General features: G+C 44.5%; 1 protein-coding gene across 1 annotated transcript in view; it reads right to left on the bottom strand.

The window, feature by feature from the left end:
• The window catches only part of LOC139382476 (serine/threonine-protein kinase D2-like), a 59,555-nt gene that overhangs the window by 22,180 nt on the left and 14,348 nt on the right, over nt 1-23,027 (bottom strand). Inside the window, exons 2-3 of the mRNA XM_071126552.1 lie at nt 1,101-1,239; nt 211-342 (exon numbers count right to left, since the gene is read on the bottom strand). Coding sequence (XP_070982653.1) covers nt 211-342; nt 1,101-1,239 — 271 coding nt within the window. The remainder of the gene's footprint in view (nt 1-210; nt 343-1,100; nt 1,240-23,027) is intronic.

Here is a 23,027-nt window from a genome sequence, read left to right as displayed (position 1 = left end):
ACTTTGCTGATGGCTACTTTAAGGAAAATGCACTTACTATCACTGAGATATGTGGTTGTCCCACCTAGCTATCATAAGACGAATGCACTAACTGTAAGTCGCTCTGGATAAGAGCGTCTGCTAAATGACTAAAATGTTATCATGCACTTCTTTAGACAAAACGTTTATCGGGCAGGCAGAACAGCGCAACCCCCCTTCTCTCTCTCATACCATCACATTTGAGGCCCTGCCTGACCAGTCCAAACAGCATCTCTCCACAGTGGTCGCAGAAGGCCGGGGCACGGTACGAGTGGACGTTCAGGGCATGAGGCCGAATCTGGAAGTCCTCGAAGGTGGCCGCAGCTGCAGACAGACAACACAACAGAGGAACAACAGTAGTCAGTCTGGGTTTCAACCTGTCAATCACTTTAGCAATGATACGTTTGTGAATATGCTCTATGCTCCAGCATTTTGAAGTTGAGGTCAAATGTTTCATATGAGGCAATAGTACAGAAGGTCATTTTTTACTTGAGTGTATTTTCATACACGTTTGTTTTTCTGGTTAGAAATGAGAGTGCTGTTGTATCTAGTCTTTCAATTTGCATAAGTCCTCAGCATTTGGACAAACTCACTTATAGTGTAGTCAAACATTTCAAAAGTAAAAAGCTTTGTATTTTGGTCCAATAATCCCTGCACACAATGACTACACAAAGCCTGTGACTCTATAAACTTATAGGACGGATTTGCTGTTTGTTTTGGTTGTGCCTCGGATCGTGCTTGGCCCAAAATCCAAAAATCTGGAACACGGAGCCGAATTTAAAAAATGGCAGCTTCACCGTCAAAATGCATATGGTGTTGAGTGCACGGCGTTATGCACGTTTCCTCTGTCTCTACTTCGTGTTCATTAAAATAAGAGACGCGAGGGAAAGGAACAGAGGCGGTTAAGGAGGAATAAGACGACGAGAAGATCAGAGAGAATGAACAAAAAAAAAGAGGGGAACGGGAAGACGAGTACGGGCGGAGGATGAGAGGACGGGCAGAGGATGAAAGGATGAGTAAGGGGGAGAAGAGGGACGGGCGGATGAAAAGAGAGCAGAAATGGATGAGAGATTGCTACCCACCAGAGAGCACCACCTCCACCAGGTCTCCCTCCTGGATGTCCTGGGGAGCCTTGACCAGCTGCAGGATGTTGTTGGTGCCTGTGTCATGCTTAAATAGCAGGATCTTGTCATAGATGCCATAGAAGCCACACTCTGGGAACTACAACAGAGAGAGAGACAGAGACAGAGAGACAGAGCGAGACAGAGACACACAGAGCGACAGAGAGAGAGAGAAAGGGTGACAGAGAGAGAGAGAAAGGGTGACAGAGAGAGAGAGAAAGGGTGACAGAGAGAGAGAGAGCGAAAGTGTGACAGAGAGAGAGAGAGAGAGAGAGAGAGAGAGAAAGAGAGAGAGAGAGAGAGAGAGACAGCAAGAGAAAGAGAGAGAGATAGCGAGAGAAAGAGAGAGACAGCAAGAGAAAGAGAGAGAGAAACAGTGAGAGAAAGAGAGAGAGGCAGCGAGAGAAAGAGAGAGAGAAAGAAGGTTAATACCTCATTCATACATTTTTTATAATTTCATCATCTCTAAAATCAATGTAATCTCGGACACAGTGCTGTACCGTCATAATGCATGCGAGAGGGAGAAGAGACATGTAACGTGTAGCCTACAGAAATGTTATATGGTGTCCCACCAAAATTGGTGAAATTTGAAAAAAATTCTGACAACACAGGCAAGTTTTTTTTGTTGCATAGTGACAGGCTGCAGGTGTGCCCCCAGTGGACAACTCTGCTCACTTAGTGAAGCGTTAGAGAAGGATAGCACAAGGAAAAGTGGGGGCACGTGCACACAAGCACACACACACATACATACACACATTGATAGGCTTATGCACGCAGGCACGCACACGCACACCTGGCAACTAGGTGGTGAGTTCGGGGAAAGGGGGGTAATAAACCGTTTCCTGTTGTGTGTGTGGCTCTCTCTCACACACACACACTCACTCTTCTGAGAAAACCATGGGGGTCACATGGCAAACATACACACACACCTATTGTGGGCTCCAAAATGATTGACACCCTTGATAAAGATAAGCAATAATGACTATATTAAATAAATAATTCAAATACTGTATTGTATGCTCTACAAAATGGGAAAGTATATTATTTTATACTATTTCAATTGCTTAGAGAAATATATTTTGTAATACTTAGTAATACTTTAGTAATACTTTTTTTTCTCTCAAAAAAGGTAGGGGTAAAAATGACTGACACCCCTAAAGATTCTTATAAATAAAGTAGTCAAAAGTTTAGTATTAGGTCTCATGTTCCTAGCACACAATGTGACCCTACGAACTTCCTGGATGCATTTGCAGTTTGTTTTGGTTGTGTTTTCAGATTATTTTGTGCCCAATATAAATTAATCGTGTCATTTATGAGTCCCTTTCATTGTAAATGAGAATAGAATATGTTTCTGAACACTTCTACGGTCACGTGGATGCTACCATAAATTGCGGATAATCCTGAGTGAAACGTGAATAATAATGAGTGAGAACGTTTCAGAGGGTCAAAGATCATACCGGTAAGACATGCGAACCTCCCCTGTTATTGGGAATGGTGAGAGGTTAGCATGTCTTGGGGCCATGTCAATCATTTCAGACTCCACTGTATATAATCCCAGATTGTATTTCAGATATCAAGCAGTTCAATGTATTGATAAGAGAGTTTGAAAAAGATACATTATAAATGGTGCAAAACGAAAGTATCAGAGTAGGCAGGTGTCAAATCAAATTCACAGCTGACTGAGCATCACTGTCACAATGACACGTCCCTGAGCAACGGAACTGAGAAGCAACAATCAAATCACATTTTACTTGTCACATGCTTTGTAAACAACAGGTGTAGACAGCAAAATTCGTCCTTTTTTTCCCCAACAACGCAGAGTTTAGAATATATAGAAATAGTGACACGAGGAAAAAGTACACAGTGAATAATGAAAAACAATAACATGCTATATACAGAGAGTACGAGAACCGAGTCGATGCGCAGGGGTACGATGTAATTGAAGTAACTATGTACATATTCTGTAGGTAGTGGTAAAGTGACTAGGCAACAGGATAGACAATAGACAGCTCATACCCAATCAGGCATAACAACAGCTCAGCCAAGCCTGCTGATGGGAACAACAACACCGTGCTTCTACACCTGCATTGCTTGCTGTTTGGGGTTTTAGGCTGGGTTTCTGTACAGCACTTTGAGATATCAGCTGATGTACGAAGGGCTATATAAATACATTTGATTTGATTTGGTCTGGCACAACACACACATCTTGCCAATCCCACCCTAAAAAGGAACACAATGTGCCCATTGGTCCTCCTGGATTAACACACCAAATCTGAGAGTTACGGACATGGCCAGTGACCAGTGATAGGCAAGGGTGCTCTGTTACATACAGACAGACATCATCGAGAAAGACACAGGGGTAACACTATACCCCTGTCACACACACACACACACATGAAAGCGTCAGTCAAAGTCACCTAAGCGAGCCTAGGTGGTTGATTGGACAGCCTCGGGCTCCTGAATAGTTAATATAGCCTGGTTCAGGTCAGCAGCACTATACATGTTCCAGGGCACGGGTCAACAGAGCTGGGACATGATCTCAACGCCCAGCACCACAAGAATACCCAGGATCCTGTATAAAACAGTCGGCATATACAGGATATGAAATAGAATGGCTTGACGGTGGCATCCAATGCAGAATGCTGGTAATGTTAGCAAGGGAATTGGCATCTGGGTCATCTATAAGAGCCAGGTGGTGACCTCTCCCATTCGGGGCGTGGCACAGGGATTTATGGGGTTAGGGGATAGGGTTACTATTTTACTAGAAGAGAGGAGAGTAGGCCAATATGCTGGAACTTACATATACTGTAACATGAAATAGCTAACATCAGAACACCCGGGGCTGGTCAAGAGGAAGCAGGCCCTATGGCATAGCCTCGCTCTCGCTCCTACCAACTCACCTGGAGGGCCTGTCACTCCGAGGTTGACTTTCAGACTGACGAGGGGAATATGAAATAAAACCGTCAACTTCTGGGCGCACTGGGAACTTGAATGACGCAACTCAAGTTCCACGTGGTAAAACGAGCATGAAACTCAAAATAACAATTCCGGTCGATTTACAATAGACTGTATTGACCTCAATAACAGTTGAACCTTTCATTTGGGAGGTAATTCATGTGTTACGTGTCACGTCTCGAAATCAGACACAAACAAATGCATGTGGCAGATAATCACGACTCTCTGTTATTTTTGTATGAAATTGCGTAAACTCCAAAACATATCGCGGTGTGTGTTGGGATAGCTCTTTGCTCTGGAGCTTGCAGCCTTGGTCGAAGTGGTTATCAGAGGGTCTAATTAGCCCCTACACCCTCAATAAATTTCACTCCCTAGTTTTGGGACACTTGTGGCGGAGGTGCACGTAAACAGGCAAATGGAGGGCCGAGAGGCGAGGGAAAGAGACTGGTTTGGGATTCAACATCTGTCTCTCTCCCACCCCCTATATATATATATATATGGTTATACCTCCTGACATACAACCATCTCATCTCGGCAGATTTTTCTATGTAGAGACAGAATCATTAGATCAATTATTTTGGTATTTCCCCTATATACAGTAGCTTGTTCTGGAGACAGGTTCAGGAATGGCTGAAACATGATATCTATCTTAAATTAACACTACAAATAGCACCGTTGGGAGATTTGGAAAGCCATAGTAAATCAATCAATATTTTCAGTAAAAACTTTATCATTATTATAATAATACTTTTAGTAAAATATATGTATCTTTAACTTACCATCTTTAGATTCTATGAGATTAGACCGGTTCAGAATTTATGTGAAAGATCACAGCACAGTTGAAATATATATGGCACATGGAATTCATAAGAGGGCGGTTTACGGAGATAGGTGGGATGGACAGAGTAGCTGAGGGGTGGGTTTACGGAGATAGGTGGGATGGACTGAGAGTAGCTGAGGGGTGGGTTTACGGAGATAGGTGGGATGGACAGAGTAGCTGAGGGGTGGGTTTACGGAGATAAGTGGGATGGACTGAGAGTAGCTGAGGGGTGGGTTTACGGAGATAGGTGGGATGGACAGAGTAGCTGAGGGGTGGGTTTACGGAGATAAGTGGGATGGACTGAGAGTAGCTGAGGGGTGGGTTTACGGAGATAGGTGGGATGGACAGAGTAGCTGAGGGGCGGGTTTACGGAGATAGGTGGGATGGACAGAGTAGCTGAGGGGTGGGTTTACGGAGATAGGTGGGATGGACAGAGTAGCTGAAGGGTGGGTTTACGGAGATAGGTGGGACGGACAGAGTAGCTGAGGGGTGGGTTTACGGAGATAAGTGGGATGGACTGGGAGTAGCTGAGGGGTGGGTTTACGGAGATAGATGGGATGGACAGAGTAGCTGAGGGGTGGGTTTACGGAGATAGGTGGGACGGACAGAGTAGCTGAGGGGTGGGTTTACGGAGATAAGTGGGATGGACTGAGAGTAGCTGAGGGGTGGGTTTATGGAGATAAGTGGGATGGACAGAGTAGCTGAGGGGTGGGTTTACGGAGATAGGTGGGATAGACAGAGTAGCTGAGGGGTGGGTTTACAGAGATAAGTGGGATGGACTGAAAGTAGCTGAGGGGTGGGTTTACGGAGATAGGTGGGATGGACAGAGTAGATGAGGGGTGGGTTTACGGAGATAGGTGGGATGGACAGAGTAGCTGAGGGGTGGGTTTACGGAGATAGGTGGGATGGACAGAGTAGCTGAGGGGTGGGTTTACAGAGATAAGTGGGATGGACTGAGAGTAGCTGAGGGGTGGGTTTAAGGAGATAAGTGGGATGGACAGAGTAGCTGAGGGGTGGGTTTACGGAGATAAGTGGGATGGACAGAGTAGCTGAGGGGTGGGTTTACGGAGATAAGTGGGATGGACTGAGAGTAGCTGAGGGGTGGGTTTACGGAGATAAGTGGGATAGACAGAGTAGCTGAGGGGTGGGTTTACAGAGATAAGTGGGATGGACAGAGTAGCTGAGGGGTGGGTTTACCAAGATAAGTGGGATGGACAGAGTTTGTTTTAATACAAAGAATTGTGACATGTATGTAAAATGTGTGTAGAATGTACATGTAACAACAAAAAGCTGTAAAAACAAACAGGAAGAGGGAACCATGCGCTCAGCCTCAAAGCATACAACACACACCACACACATACAACACATACGGACACACACACACCCTTCAACTCTTCTTCTCCGTGGTACTAGACACCAAACACAACCTCCTATACACACTGACATTACACACGGCCTCCTGTACACACTCCCACAGTCCCTCCGTTTCCATCTCTGCTGTTAACCAAACACACCCTCTTTCTTTCACGCAGTGGGGAATCCACAACAGCACATTTTGAGGGAGGCCAAGAGCTTGGCTTGTCTCCCTGCCAAACAACACTGTTAGCCCACCCCACCCAGCCGGGTCTGCTACTGAACAGGAGTCAACAACACAGACCGTGAGACACACTCCAGACCTGGCCTGTCCCAATACCCAGGAACCTTACTGCTCCCACACTAACCTTCCAACTCCGTTAGTCAACACCACACCCAGACCTGCTATAGGGCCAGACCCAGAACTCTGTCACCACAGACCTACTCCAGGTCATAAATGTCCATCTCCCCCTGAACCACACCACAGTAGTGGGCCCTAATCACAACACACTGTCCCACTATCCCAGGACACCACACCCTGCCGTGCTGCTGCTGTTGACCCTAGCTAAAGAAAGACTCACACCAGCCAAATGACTCCACAACCACCGCCTTCCCACCCTTCCCCTCCGACCCAAAGACAGGCCCCAGCCGACCCACACTAAGCCCCGCAAGGCATGCTAGGGCAATTACTGTGGTTCTACTGGCCGAGGCAAACATAGGCCTTCAGCAGCTTCCAGTCCTCTCAACAACGCCTCCTCCTCACACTGTAGCTCTGCCGGCGTCCTCCTAGCCTTGATGTGGATGATAATGATAGTATTAGCCTGGCTGCCAGTGTCTTTCTGCTTTTGCCAATTTGGTTGGCCAAAACAAGCCGAGGCAACAACGTAGCATTGTCTGGCACGTAGGCTAGATGACGCAACCAAACCTCCCTTTTCACTGGCCTTAGTCTTCTACTTTTTAGTGGAGTGTCTTGTGGTGGGGGTAACAGCACATCCTCTCTTTCCCAGTATCTGGTTTAGCATAGCGTATGGGCAGCATAGTATACTGAGCTTCTAAGCAGTCTGTATCTAAATGCATGGAGGCTATGTGAGTATTTATTTGCACAAGTGTTGTTTGTACAGTAATGTATTCAGACAATGGGAGTGGGTGCAATCATAGCTACTGGCAGATAGAGTTCGTTAGCTTGCCTGGAGACAGGGCTGTGTCTCCAGCAAGCATCTTTGTGTTGCCAAGGATTAGGTTTCCCGCCAGCTCCTCCTCAGGCCAATGCCTTCATTATGACTGACTGGTAAATTACAGAGGCCCTTCTCTCCCTCCCTCTCTCTCTCTATCCTGCCATATTCCTCCTTTGTTTTTCCTCCCCCCTTCCTACTTTTCTCCCGCCCTACTCTCTCTCGCCTCCTCTCTTTCCTGAATCCTCCGCTCTCTCTGCCTCCTGTCTCCTCTTTCTATCACCGTCATCCTCTGCTCTCCTGCTATTCCTGCTTCAGAATGAGCTACTACCCAGAGTGCTCAGAGGCTGAGTTTCCCAGCCCAAGGTAAAACACCTGACATGCATCCATCCCATCAGGACGCCAGGACTTTAGGGGCCTTTCCAACCACTCCTTCCAATCCCAGTAAATCTAGATTAAATACCTCAGGTTGTCGCTAATAAGCAATGATGCCATTGCCAATTTGCTCCGTTTATCCTGTCTAGCATGGCTGTCTAGCATGGCCATCTAGCTAACTGTTACTTTTTTAAACTCTGTTTTAGAATCTAACGGACAACTATAAAAGAAAAAGCTCAAACCAAGTTTATTCGCTCACTGGGCCAGAGAGCTGAGCAGACACAAACGTGTTCCCAACAGCACAAGTATATAGACCCCACTTTAGGCGAAGTCTCCTCCTCTTCTCTGACCATAACAACCTTTGTTGCTCGGCAGGAAATTAAGTGACGTGGGTAATAAACTGTTCCGTATCCCTTCATGTGACCTGACCTCGCCCCCCCCATTCCTCACTGACCCACAGCTCTCTACTTTTATCAGTGACCGCAACCACGGCTCATATCCAACCGCGCCATATACATCCCTCCTACAGATAACCATTCACTTCTGGCGTAGAAACCAGACTGTGGCCCTTCTCCTTTCCATAGGACACCTGATGTCTAACAACAACAGGTTCCAACAGAACGTAAACCTCCTGCATTCCCCGCTCTCCCGCAGTACCGTGAACAAAGGATATTTCATAGTTCAAGTTTGGAAGTCAGAACCCATCACTAACAAGCCATGATACCATTGCCAATTTGCCACGTTTCTCCTTTCTAGCATGGCCATATAGTGACTACGCTCTACCTCCTTCACTGGCTCCGACCTCTTCCTCCTCCTCTTCGTCATTCAGAAGCCAAACAAACATGGGGAAAAATGTGTCCACCGGTGAGGTGGGTTCATTCCCTCTATTAGCAGATGAAGTTAACGTTGCTGTTGGCTGTGACTGAGGGGAGAGAGTTCTGTCTGGACTGGCTACTGGCTGGAGAGGCTCTGCTGCTGCGTTTAAAATGTTAAGACGATCATAGTCTCCAGGATTTCTGGGTTTGGCCTCCTCCTTCTAGCCTGGGCACTAGTCTGTTTTGGCTCTCTTGCCAACTCCATGAGGATTTGTCATGCCAAACATGTTCGGATTGACAATGGAGTAGGAAAAGGCAACAAAAAAAAATACAGATCTGGAACAAGAGAAGGGCTTACCAAGAAAAACTTCCAAAGGGACTAATTTGAGGTAGATATTAGTCGGGGGACTCAACAGAAAAGCAGAGATTGATTTATTTTAGCTCAGTCGATTGTACAGGATGTGGGACAAGGCTGTATTCATTCTATTCTCACTGCCTGGACTCTGTTTCGAGTCGCACAGAGAGTAGAAGGGTAGAAAGAGGACCCTATAGTAGTCCATATAGTAGCCAGCCCTCATCAAAAAAAAATGTCCTACAGACTGCACATTATCCCTTTCGCTGGGTGTCCACCAGGTCGCCACCGTCAATAACCACAAGAATCTTTATCTTGGGCAGAGGGTAGATTGTCCAAACACCAGTAATGAAAATACACACACACATATCAAAAAATATCAAAAACATCAGCAGTCAAAACAAACATAGTGACGTCAAGGGTACACACACACGCACGCGTGCACACACACACACACACACACAATAGGCTGGGTGTCATGGAGAAGTCTCTTTGAGAGTGAAATGGGAGCTCAGAGAACAATATATTCTATTCATACACAATATTTTCCATTCAAACACAATGATGTCACGCTCCACAGCGCTGCACTCCCATCTGTTTGTTTTACTGCTTCCTTGTTTCTTTGAACAGTGTTACCGCCTGACCTCCTGGCCGTCTGATGTGATCCAGGCTGTATTCAGTAGCCTCTGGCAGAGAGGTCTTTGTCCTGCTGCACAGTCTCAGAATGTGGCTTCTCTTGACATCATCTTTTCTCACCATTCTTTTCTCTCTCTCTCTCTCTCTCCCTCTTTCTGTTGTCTCTTGAGGCTAAGGGCTTGATTCAAATCGGTGTTATCGGGCGATTGAAATGAAAAAAGGCGAGGCAAATTTCCGATTGAGCCAACACGTGCAGCTTTTACCGTAAAATGTCTCCGCTACAGCGGGAACGCAGCTTTTTAAAATCGAGCTACAACACGCTACGGAACAAATCGAGTCCTAAATTGGTTTTCCTTCCGCTCCAGTCTTGGATCGACCAGACATATCAAGACCATGTGATCATACGGTAGAACACGATGGGATTAAATGTTGTTGGAAAACGACATGCTGTTGGGAAATGAGGCATGTCAGAACCATGTCACAACTATGGTCATTTCCATATTTACAAAAAAATACTATAGTATTCACTGCAGTGTTCTTGCAGACTGTAGTATTTACGTTAGTGTTTCTGTTTTATTATCTTTGACATAGAAGTGGGGGACTTTCTCCTTGAGGAAACCTACTGGAGAAATGCTAAAATAGATTCTTGTCTTTTCTATAACCTGTAGGGAACACAGTATATTGTCTATACTTGGCATGTAGGTTTCTCACTTATGGGTGGCACAAATTGGGATATGGGGGAGGGGAATGGGCAGGGGATATGCAAATTAAATACTGTAGTATTTACTACAGTTTAAAAAAGTGTAGTGTTTTGCAAACTGTAGTCTTTTTGCGGACATTACTGTAGTATTTACTACAGTGTTTTTTTTAAACAGATACTACTGTTGTATTTACTATAGTATTTTACAATATACTACAACATTCTATAGTAAGCACTACACGATCAAGGGATACCACAGCATGTAGTATAGTACTCTACAGTATACTACAGTGTACTATAGAATTCTATAGTAAGTACTGTAGTATTCTATAGTCAACTCCCAAACATTTATTAAAGCGGTATCCCTGAGAGGGATCAGAGTGGGACAGATATCTTTCAGTGTATCGCTTCATCTATTACACTTGATACTTCAACACTACACCACACTAGCAAGTAATCAGGCTGAGTCAACTATATCACAATGACAATGATACACACGACCACCGCCACCGCCAACGTCCGTTTCCGCCCTTTGAGGAGCCCTCTACTTCGTTGCTAGACGCACCAGAGGGCTTCAGAGTTAGGCGACGAGTTATAAATAGCCTGTCTAGGTGTGAAGCGCAGCGCAGAGGGGGGGGCGGTCCGACTCAGAGTTCTATTTTTTTACATCCTCACCACGACTTCCTCCCTTGCAGCTCAACATGCTGTCGACACGGTCCATATACGACCGCCCAGCCTCGCGATGAGGTGGCGAGAAAAGACATGCTCAAAAAGCTACAGCCCCCCCACGACCTACGACCCGGGAGAACATTGAAACGTGAGGGTTTTTGTGGTGACCTCTCCTAGGACAAACTCTCATATTAGGGCATAGCATAGCATTCTACAGTGCTTAACACCATGGCCTCGCAGCAACAGTAAGGACTGTATATATGACATCACAGAAAGAGGAACTGTTTATAACGTCAAAGTCCCTTTCTAATCAGTCTGTGGCACGCAGGTGGTTTTATTTGGCCCCCCAAGTTTTCGAAGCAAATAATAATAATTATTGTTGTTTTATAGAATTTTCTCTGTTGGACATAAAACTATAAAAACATCAGGAAATCAGCTCCAAGTGGTCTCAATTTTGGATATATGTTACAAAGTATTCCCAAGCATAATAAAGAGACATTTGATCGTACACAAATAATAACAATGGATTAGATGTATATAGCACTTTCCTACCGAGGTAATCAAAGCACTTTAAAATAGTAGAGGGAAACTCACCTCATTCACCATCAATGTTTAGAGCACAAATCAGTGCTGCACGGCAACCATTTTGTGCCAGAACGATCACCACACATCAGCTATCAGGTGGAGAGGTGAGGAGTGATACATGCCAATTGGGAATGGGGGGGATGATTAGGTGGCAATGATGGAATGTGGCCAGGTTGGGAATTTAGCTATGACACCGGGGTGAACACGCCTACTCTTTCAATAAGCGCCATGGGATTTTGAAAGAGCACAGAGGGACACCCGTTTTAACGTCCCATCCGAAAGACGGTACCCTACACAGGGCAATGTCCCCAAATGTAATCAAGGTTTGAAATTATTATGTTTTAGTCTGTTTGGGCTTCTTGTGGTCAATTTGCAGTCTAAATATATATATATATATATATATATATATATATATATATGCAAATAGTCTGGGCAGCCATTTGATTACATGTTCAGGAGTCTCGTGGCTTGGGGGTAGAAGCTATTTAGAAGCATCTTGGACCTAGACTTGGTGCTCAGACACCGTTTGCCATGCGGTAGCAGAGATAACAGTCTATGATTAGAGTGGATGGAGTCTGACAATTTTTAGGGCCTTCTCTGACACCGCCTGGTATAGAGGTCCTGGATGGCAGGAAGCTTGGCCCCAGTGATGTACTGGGCCATACGCACTACCCACTGTAGTGCCTTGTGGTCGGAAGCCGAGCAGTTCCCATACCAGGCAGTGGTGCAGCTGAAGAACCTTTTGAGGATCTGAGGACCCATGCCAAATCTTCTCCTGAAGGGGAATAGGTTTTGTCGTGCTCTCTTCACAACTGTCTTGGTGTGCTTGGACCATGTTAGTTTGTTGGTGATGCCCCATCGATGAAAATGGGGCCGTGCTTCGTCCTCCATTTCCTGTAGTCCACAATCATCGACTTTGTCTTGATCATGTTGAGGGAGAGGTTGTTGTCCTTGCACCACACAGTCAGGTCTCTGACCTCCTCCCTATAGGCTTGTTGTTGTCAGTGATCAGGCCTACCACGGTTGTGTCATCGGCAAACTTAATGATGGTGTTGGAGTCGTGCCTGGCGGTGCAGGAGGGGACTGAGCGCGGCGCACCCCTGAGGGGCCCCTGTGTTGAGGATAAGCGTGGCAGGTGTGTTGTTACCTACCCTTACCACCTGGGGGCGGCCCAACAGGAAGTCCAGGATCCAGTTGTAGAGGGAGGTGTTTACTCCCAGGGTCCTTAGCTTAGTGATGAGATTTGAGGGAACGATGGTGTTGAACACTAAGCTGTAGTCAATGAATAGCATTCTCACATAGGTGTTCCTTTGGTTCAGGTTTGAAAGGGCAGTGTGGAGTGCAATAGAGACTGTATCATCTGAGGATATGCTTGGGCGGTATGCAAATTGTAGTGGGCCTATGGTTTCTGGGATAATGGTGTTGATGTGAGCCATGACCAGCCTTTCAAAGCACTTCATGGCTACAGATGTGAGTGGCTACAGACGTGAGTGCTATGGGTCAGTAGTCATTTAGGCAGGTTACCTGAGTGTTCTTGGGTGCCTTAGACTGCTGCACCACTCAGGAGGCCCTAAATATATATTATTATGTTTTGATTCACCCCCCCCCCCCGTCTATACACTCAAGACAAACTTGGCCGGCTAGTTGATGATCCCTGGTCTATGAACTCACAGAGACAAGGGGACAGCATCTACTGTATGACCTCACACACAGAGAGTGAGAGAGAGCGAGAGCGACTGCATCAATGACCTTACAGAGAGAGGGGAACTGTGTCTGTGACAGCACTTCCCAAACTAGCTGTCATGTGATATGAACTTTCCAAAATCCAGAGAAAAATGTAATTATGATTATATGCTGTGTATATATATTTATACATATTTATGTATATACAGTGGGGCAAAAAAGTATTTAGTCAGCCACCAATTGTGCAAGCTCTCCTACTTAAAAAGATGAGAGAGGCCTGTCATTTTCATCATAGGTACACTTCAACTATGACAGACAAAATGAGAAAAAAAATCCTGAAAATCTCATTGTAGGATTTTTAAGACCACTGCAAACTTTTGTATCTGTTTCCTCCAGCATCTTCACAAGGTCCTTCGCCGTTGTTCTGGGATTGATTTGCACTTTTCGCACCAATGTACGTTCATCTCTAGGACGCTTCTCCTTCCTGAGCGGTATGACGGCTGCGTGGTCCCATGGTGTTTACACTTGCGTACTATTGTTTGTACAGATGAACGTGGTACCTTCAGGCGTTTGGAAATTGCTCCCAAGGATGAACCAGACTTGTGGAGGCCTACAATTTATTTTCTGAGGTCTTGACTGATTTCTTTTGATTTTCCCATGATGTCAAGCAAAGAGGCACTGAGGTTGAAGGTAGGCCTTGAAATACATCCACAGGTACACCTCCAATTGACTCAATAGATGTCAATAAGCCTATCAGAAGCTTCTAAAGCCATAACATCATTTTCTGAAATTTTCCAAAATTAATGGTGTCATGCACAAAGTAGATATCCTAACCTACTTGCCAAAACTGTAGTTTGTTAACAAGAAATTTGTGGAGTGGTTGAAAAAAAAAAAAGCTTTAATGACTCCAACCTAAGTGTATGTAAACTTCCGACTTCAACTGTATGTATGTATGTACGTATGTATGTACGTACGTGCATGGTTCATTGGACAGAGACCCTATGGGGAAATGAAAGGTGTTTTTGGGGGATATAAAATAAGGTCTGATACTTACATACATACCATACATAACATACACCTGGCAGGTGCAAAGTCGACAGTAAAGAGGCAACTCCGGAATGCTGGCCTTCTAGGCAGCGATGCAATGAAAAAGCCATCTCAGACTGGCCAATAAAAATAAAATATTAAGATGGGCAAAAGAACAGACACTGGACGGAGGAAGGCCAGCATCCCGGAGTCGCCTCTTCACTGTTGACGTTGAGACTGGTGTTTTGTGGGTACTATTTAATGAAGCTGCCAGTTGAGGACTTGTGAGGCATCTGTTTCTCAAACTAGACACTCTAATGTACCCTTCCTCTTGCTCAGTTGTGCACCGGGGCCTCCCACTCCTCTTCCTATTCTGGTTAGAGCCAGTTTGCTCTGTTCTGTGAAGGGAGTAGCACACAGCATTGTTCAAGGTCTTCAGTTTCTTGGCAATTTCTCACATGGAATAGCCTTCATTTCTCAGAACAAGAACAGACGGACAATTTTTAGAAGAAAGTTCTTTGTTTTTGGCCATTTTGAGCCTGTAATCGAACCCACAAATGCCGATGCTCCAGATACTCAACTAGTCTAAAGAAGGCCATTTTTATTGCTTCTTTAATGAGAATAACAGTTTTCAGCTGTGCTAACATCATTGCAAAAGTTTTTTTTTCTAATGATCAATTAGCCTTTTAAAATTATAAATTTGGATTTCCAGCTACAATAGTAATTTACAGTATTAACAATGTCTACACTGTATTTCCGATCAATTTGATCTTATTTTAATGAACAAAAAACGTGTTTTTCTTTCAAAAACAAGGACATTTCTAAGTGATCTCAAACTTTTGAGTGTACATAGTACCAGTTAAAAGTTTGGACACACCTACTCATTCCAGGGTTTTTCTTTATTTTACTATTTTCTACATTGTAGAATAATAGTGGAGACATCAAAACTATCAAATAACACATGGAATTATGTTGTAAAGAAAAAAAAGTTGTTCAACAAATAAAAAAATATTTTATATATTTGTAAATCATTGTAATGTGGTTAACCTTAAAAATCTAAACGAATGAAATCTAAAAGATAAAATTCAACCAGAGAGAGTCTCCTTCAGAGCATTAAAACTCATGGTACCCTTCGCCAGCTCATATCTGTGTGAAGTTGGATTCAGCAGTGCTCTCGTCTGCACTAGTGCAGCATTCAAAACAACTGGGAACTCGGAAATCTTAGACTTTTGACGTCAGTGAACATCCAACTCGGAATTCCATCTCGGGAACTCTTACCTATTTTTAGAGCTCCGACATTCTGACCTAAAGATCACTGGCGTCATGATTTGACTTCGTATTTTTCCGAGTTCCCAGTTGTCTTGAAAGCACCGTAAAACCAAATATTGATCCAGGATGGATGTGACAGCAGAGATTAGGTGTGCACTGTTGACCACGCCCCCTGACTTTGAGAAGTGCCAAAGTGACATGCGTCAAGCACTCTCATTAGTGGTGGTGAGATAAAGCAACATTATGTCACACAAATTTGCAATTGACTGTCATAGCCCCACATTAAAAGCATGTGATGGTGAGTTGAGAAGAAAATCAGAAATACTGTTAGAATGTTTTTCAATTGACTACCATAGCCCCAAATGAAATAAAAAGTTAACATTGAGTGTTAATTACATATTTTGTTTCACATGGTTGGGGTCCCGAGAATTTTCAGATATCAAAATGGCGTTGTGGATGAAAGAAGTTTCAGAACACCTGGTCTATGACCTGACACACAGAGAGAGAGAGAGTGAGAGGGACGACTGTGTCTATGACCTCGCAGAGAGTGGAGGACAGAGTTATTTGAGCTCACAGAGAGAGCAGAAGTGTTTGAGCGCGGTGGGGAAGTGGAGACAGCAGCAAATCACACAGGAGGAAGTGTCTCATCACCGGAGATAAGAACTCCACAGATGCACACTCAAAGATTATCATGTAAAAAACCCTGACGGAAATTCAGATGGGCCAACAGAACAATGTGGGATTGTTCCCTGGGGACGACCCATCCACTCTGTACCGTGTACACCTCCAGCCATTCCGAACAGCCAATAGATCGCCAAAGCGATGACATTTTCACACATAATCTACGAGCAGGGACACAGGAATACCCCTTTCATCCTCCTCCTAAATATTGTGCAACGAAGACCCAAAAAGTAGCTTTTTAATCAATAACGTAACTCCATGCCTTATGTTGTGAGCAGGCTCCATAGTACAATAACCAGACACGGCTTTACGAAACACAAAAGGTCAGAGTCAGAAACAGAAGGGTTCTCGCAACAGGTTCGTCCTCCTGTTCTTCTAAAAGGGAAGAAGAACATCCTAAAACAACGGCCATGTCTCGTTTTTCAGCTGAAAACACTGTACAGAAGACAGCAGCAATGCCAAACCCCATCACTGGGCGTGTGAGTATCTACAGGCAGAGGGTGGTAAGTGGAAAGTCCTGCTGTGGGGAGTGGGGACCATCCCTGTTCAGGGACCTGTTTCGAACAGGGCCTAACAGAGCACCTGAAAGTGAACCGCGCTGCCCGCCGGAACAGGGACGGGTGTTTAATGAGGCGTTGCCGCGGCGACCGGGTTGTAAAAGACGCCGGCGCGCAGCCCTCCTTGGCACCTGACAACGGCGTGGCTCATCGCTGGAATTTCTGCTCTCATTTTGTGTTGCTGTTGGCAGCGTGGCAGAACAAACACGTTAGCTGGGCACGGGCTATTTTTTTAACCCTGTGAGGTCACTGTGACGGAGGGATGAAACCGACAGCAGGAAAGTCATCTAATCTTGTCCTCCCTTTGCCCCGAATCAGCACCTGCAGGGTAAGAGTGACAGCACAGGCCGGGGACGTCAGAGTATAAAGAGAGGGGGAGAGAACGAGAGGGAGAGAATGAAATACACATGAAAGAGAGAGGAGGGTGGTGGCAGGAAAATCACCTATTGTTAATGCCCTAAATCAGATGTAAAAGTGTGAGGGTGACAGCTTGTTGCCAACACTGCAGAACTGCTAACGTCCAAGTTGATACACACACTTCTCCAGAGACAGAGAGACAGAGAGACAGAGAGAGAGAGAAGACAAACCCACTAACTAAAAAGTCTAGACTTAAAGGCCCAATACTGGAAGCCAGAGTTCTCTCTGGAAGAGAGTGTCCAAGAAAGGGCAGTAAGAGTCTTTCTGTTTGTGTCACAGCCCTGAGAGCATTATTCCCCTGCATCCTCACGATCAGCCTTGCCACACACACAGACACACAGAGGAAGAGACAAGCTCAGGCCTCCTAAATGCTTGACTGGCTGCAAACACACACAGCTGGCCCAAGTTTAGAGGGGGAAACCCTGGAGTTGAACAACAGAGACTACAGGTGTAGGATACCAAATGATTCACTACTAGCCTATTATAAAAGTTAGAGCAATATTAAAACTAAGTATGTGATTTTAACATTTGCCCTATACATGGCTATGGGCATAGTGCTGTGTAATGCAGGGAGGCCCCTCAGAGAAGGAAGGGGAGGACCATCCTACTTAGTGAAGTAAAAAAAAAAAAGAGTAAAACATTTTTAAAAAGTAATATATTTTTTTTAGATAAAACTATACTGAATATATTCAGGTCACCAAAACACTGACTAAAACACTGTTCCACAACAAAGCTCTGCAGTAGTAGTCTCAACAGCACCCTCTAGGGTAGCACCACGGTGTTGCCAGAGGAAAGCTATTTTCCGTCCTCCTCTGGGTACATTGACTTCAATTCAAAACCTATGGAGACTCATGGTTCTCAAACCCTTCTGAAGACGCACACATTAACTATGACGATTTCCGGAGGAAATCTTCCAACCTATCAGAGCTCTTGCAGCCGATCAAAGGATCAGAAAGTGAATATAGTACTGAAAACATAAGCTACAGCTAGCTGCAGTACACGAAGTGTGGCGAGTAGTTGACTCAAAAAAAAAGAACGTTTTGAACAAATACATTTCTTTAAAAAAAAAATGAAGGACAAGAAGAAGGAACGAGAGAAAGATTATTTCGTGGTATTAAAAAAAATCTTCTTAGTTTCCCCATTCACTTAGTTAGCTAGATACTCAACAACCTGACTCACACAGAAAGGAATGCTCTTTATGGATGTTCAGGTTCAGTGAACCCAAATATTTTCCCCCTGGCTCGTGGTTGGCCGGTGGAAGGAGGTATGAGGCAGTGATCGGTCTGAACTTCGTCACGGAGAGTAGGGCATGGAAAGACGCACAGGTTTACATTCCTGACGTGGCTGGAGCATACCAGAACACACTCTGTAAACCAGCAGGACAGGAGAGGGAGAGGAGTGGAAACACTGATGACACACACAAGCAAGCACATGAATATAAGAGGCCCACATACACACATTGTATATGAATTGCATACACAAACATGCTTGACATACACACCAATAAAAATACACACAGCATACTGTACACAGTGTATAAACATATATAAACAAACATGCAAAGTGTAAACAAGAATACACACAGCCATATACACTATATACAGTTGAAGTTGGAAGTTTACATACACTTAGGTTGGAGTCATAAAAACTCGTTTTTCAACCACTCCACAAATTTCTTGTTAAACTACAGTTTTGGCAAGTCGGTTAGGACATCTACTTTGTGCATGACAAGTAATTTTTCAAACAATTGTTTACAGACAGATTATTTCAGATTATAGCACAATTCCAGTGGGTCAGAAGTTTACATACACTAAATTGACTGTGCCTTTAAACAGCTTGGAAAATTCCAGAAAATGATGTCATGGCTTTAGAAGCTTCTGATAGGCTAATTGACATAATTTGAGTCAATTGGAGGTGTACCTGTGGATGTATTTCAAGGCCTGCCTTCAAACTCAGTGCCTCTTTGCTTGACATCATGGGAAAAATCTAAATAAATCAGCCAAGACCTCAGAAAATAAATTGTAGACCTCCACAAGTCTGGTTCATCATTGGGAGCAATTTCCAAATGCCTAAAGGTACCACGTTTATCTGTACAAACAATAGTACGCAAGTATAAAAACCATGGGACCACGCAGCCGTCATACTGCTCAGGAAGGAGATGTGTTCTGTCTCCTAGAGATGAACGTACTTTGGTGCAAAAAGTGCAAATCAATCCCAGAACAACAGCAAAAGACCCTGTGAAGATGCTGGAGGAAACAGATACTTTTGTATCTATATCCACAGTCAAAACGAGTCCTATACCGACATATCCTGAAAGGCAGCTCAGCAAGGAAGAAAACACTGCTCCAAAACCGCCATAAAAAAGCCTGACTACGGATTGCAACTGCACATGGGGACATAGATCGTACATTTTGGAGAAATGTCCTCTGGTCTGATGAAACAAAAATAGAACTGTTTGGCCATAATGACCATCGTTATGTTTGGAGGAAAAAGGGGGAGGCTTGCATGCCGAAGAACACCATCCCAACTGTGAAGCACAATGTTGTGGGGGTGCTTTGCTGCAGGAGGGACTGGTGCACTTCACAAAATAGATGGCATCATGAAGAGAGGAAATTATGTGGATATATTGAAGCAACATCTCAAGACATCAGTCAGGAAGTTAAAGCTTGGTCGCAAATGGATCTTCCAAATGGGCACTGACCACAAGCTTTCATCCGAAGTTGTGGCAAAATGGCTTAAGGGCAACAAAGTCAAGGTATTGGAATGGCCATCACAAAGCCCTGACCTCAATCCTGCAGAAAATTTGAGGGCAGAACTGAAAAAGCGTGTGCGAGCAAAGAGGCCTACAAGCCTGACTCAGTTACACCAGCTCTGTCAGGAGGAATGGGTCAACATTCACCCAACTTATTGTGGGAAGCTTGTTGAAGGCTACCTGAAACGTTTGACCCAAGTTAAACAATTTAAAGGCAACGCTACCAAATACTAATTGAGTGTATGTAAACTTCTGACCCACTGGGAATGTGATGAAATAAATAAAAGCTGAAATAAATCATTCGCTCTACTATCATTCTGACATTTCACATTCTTAAAATAAAGTGGTGATCCTAACTGACCTAAGACGGTGAATTTTTATTGGATTAAATGCCAGGAATTGTGAAAAACTGAGTTTAAATGTATTTGGCTAAGGTGTATGTAAACTTCAGAATTCAACTGTATACAAACTTATGTGAGCACCCCTTCAAATTAGTGGATTTGGCGATTCCATCCACCCCCGTTGCTGACAGGTATATAAATTTGAGCACACCGCCATGCAATCTCCATAGACAAACATTGGCAGTAGAAGGGCCTTACTGAAGAGCTCAGTGACTTTCAACATGGCACCGTCATAGGATGACACCTTTCCAACAAGTCAGTTTGTCAAATTTCTGCCCATGTGCTCTTATTGTGAAGTGGAAACATCTAGGAGCCACAACAGCTCAGCCGCGAAGTGGTAGGCCACACAAGCTCACAGAATTGGACCACCAAGTGCTAAAGAATGTAGCACGTATAAATCGTCTATCCTCGGTTGCAACACTCACTATCAAGTTCCAAACTGCCTCTGGAAGCAACGTCAGCACAAGAACTGTTCAACGGGAGGATCATGAAATGATGCACAAGCCTAAGATCACCATGTGACATGCTAAGCGTCGGCTGGAGTGGTGTAAAGCTCGACGACTCTGGAGCAGTGGAAACGCGTTCTTAGGAGTGATGAATCACGCTTCACCATCTGGACGAATCTGGATTTGGCGGATGCCAGGAGAATGATACCTGCCCCAATGCATAGTGCCAAGCGTAAAGTTTGGTGGAGGAGGAATAATGGTCTGGGGCTGTTTTTCATGGTTTGGGCTCAACCCCTTAGTTCCAGTAAAGGGATATCTTAAAATCTTAACGCTACAGCGTACAATGACATTCTACACGATTCTGTGCTTCCAACTTTGTGGCAACAGTTTGGAGAAGGCCCTTTCCTGTTTCAGCATGACAATGCCCTCGTGCACAAAGACAGGTCATACAGAAATGGTTTGTCAAGATCGGTGTGGAAGAACTTGACTGACCAGCACAGAGCCCTGACCTCAACCCCATCAAACACCTTTGGGATGAATTGGAACGCTGAGTGCGTGCCAGGCCTAATCGCCAAACATCCGTGCCCTACCTCACTAATGCTTGTGGCTGAATGGAAGTAAGTCCCCTCAGCAATGTTACAACATTTATTGGAAAGCCTTCCCAGAAGAGTGGAGGGTGTTATACCAGCAAAGAAGGGACTTCCATATTAATGCCCATAATTTTGGAATGAGATGTTCGACATGCAGATGTCCACATACTTTTGGTTTTGTAGTGTATAAACAGGTCTACAGGCTATAATAACGCAGACTTCATTCACACAACCCCCCCACAGAAAACAAAAACACACTGATCCTGACCAAAACAGATCTGGGGTGTACTCATTATTGCACACTCATAGAAAACGTTTTGCAATGAAAATAAGCTTTTCTTATGGAACAAGTTCACGTTAGTCCCTCCCCGTTTCGGTATGTTTGCTTCCTCTTGGTTCCTAGTGAACACACCCCTGGACTACCATGTTAATACAGACACGTGTAAAGTCTGGGCTCCCGAGTGGCGCAGCGGTCTAAGGCACTGCATCTAAGTGCTAGAGGCATCAGTACAGTCCCTGGTTCGAACCCAGATTGTATCACATCCGGCTGTGATTGGGAGTCCCATAGGGCGGAGCACAATTGGCCCAGGCCGTCATTGTAAATAAGAATTTGTTCTTAACTGACTTTCCTAGTTAAATAAAGGTTACATTTTTTTTAATATGAATTGACCCTCCTAGGTTAGGCCATAGGGTCAGAGGGACTGAAGCGGGGGTCAGCACCAGTTAGCATCAACATTTGTCTCTCATTTCCATGTAGGAACGGACCCTCGCGTCACATCAGCACAAGCTCCTTGTGCAGGGACCTATCAACTCCCTCCAGTCCAGGAACCCTGGTTGACCCTACTGGCCAGAATAAGTCCCTTTTGAAGTGCCAGGCTTGACCATCAAGGCCAGCATATAGTCCCAATCAGCCTGCTATCATGATCCAGGGCTATGACATATTCTAAACAAAGAGCCCAAGCTGGAATTATTTTTGCTCCCGTATACAACAGGGCAATAAAGTTCAAATCCAGATACTTCCTCTTGACCGCAGAAAGTGGCAAGCCTAAGAAAACAGGCCTATTCATTCAACGATGGACCAAGATGTCCAACCTGGACTCAGGGGTAAATGTAACATAGTAAACGTAAATCCGGAATACTACAATTAGTATGATATGTATTCATTTGGGGATGTCCATCACCCATTTCATACTATATGTTACGAATTACAATTCGTATGAAATGTTACAAATTTGCAAAATGTATGATATGTTACAAATTCCAATTTGTTGTGGCTAACATTAGCTAGGTGGCTAACGCTAACTAGGCGGCTAACGTTAGCTAGGCAAGGGGGTTAGGTTGAGGTCAGGGTTAATGATAGGTTAAAGGTTTAAGGGTTAAGATCAGATAGTGCTGCTGCACTGTCATCTGACCAATGACCAATGTCATCTGACCCCCCCACTCCATCAATTGAGAGTAACTACACAGCTAATTGCCATTTCTCTCTAATGTGTAGCGCTTTAGGTTAACGTTAAATATCAGCATAACATTATCGCTGAACCCCGACTTGCCCTTTTTAAGTCGCTCCCGCTGCTCACAATTCACAGACCACACTCTTTCGCAGTACGCACCCGCGTGACCTATTAGGTGTAGTC

The sequence above is a fragment of the Oncorhynchus clarkii genome, chromosome 24 (genome assembly GCF_045791955.1).
Source record: "Oncorhynchus clarkii lewisi isolate Uvic-CL-2024 chromosome 24, UVic_Ocla_1.0, whole genome shotgun sequence".
Classification (NCBI taxonomy): domain Eukaryota; kingdom Metazoa; phylum Chordata; class Actinopteri; order Salmoniformes; family Salmonidae; genus Oncorhynchus; species Oncorhynchus clarkii.
This window is presented reverse-complemented; position numbering and strand designations above follow the sequence as displayed.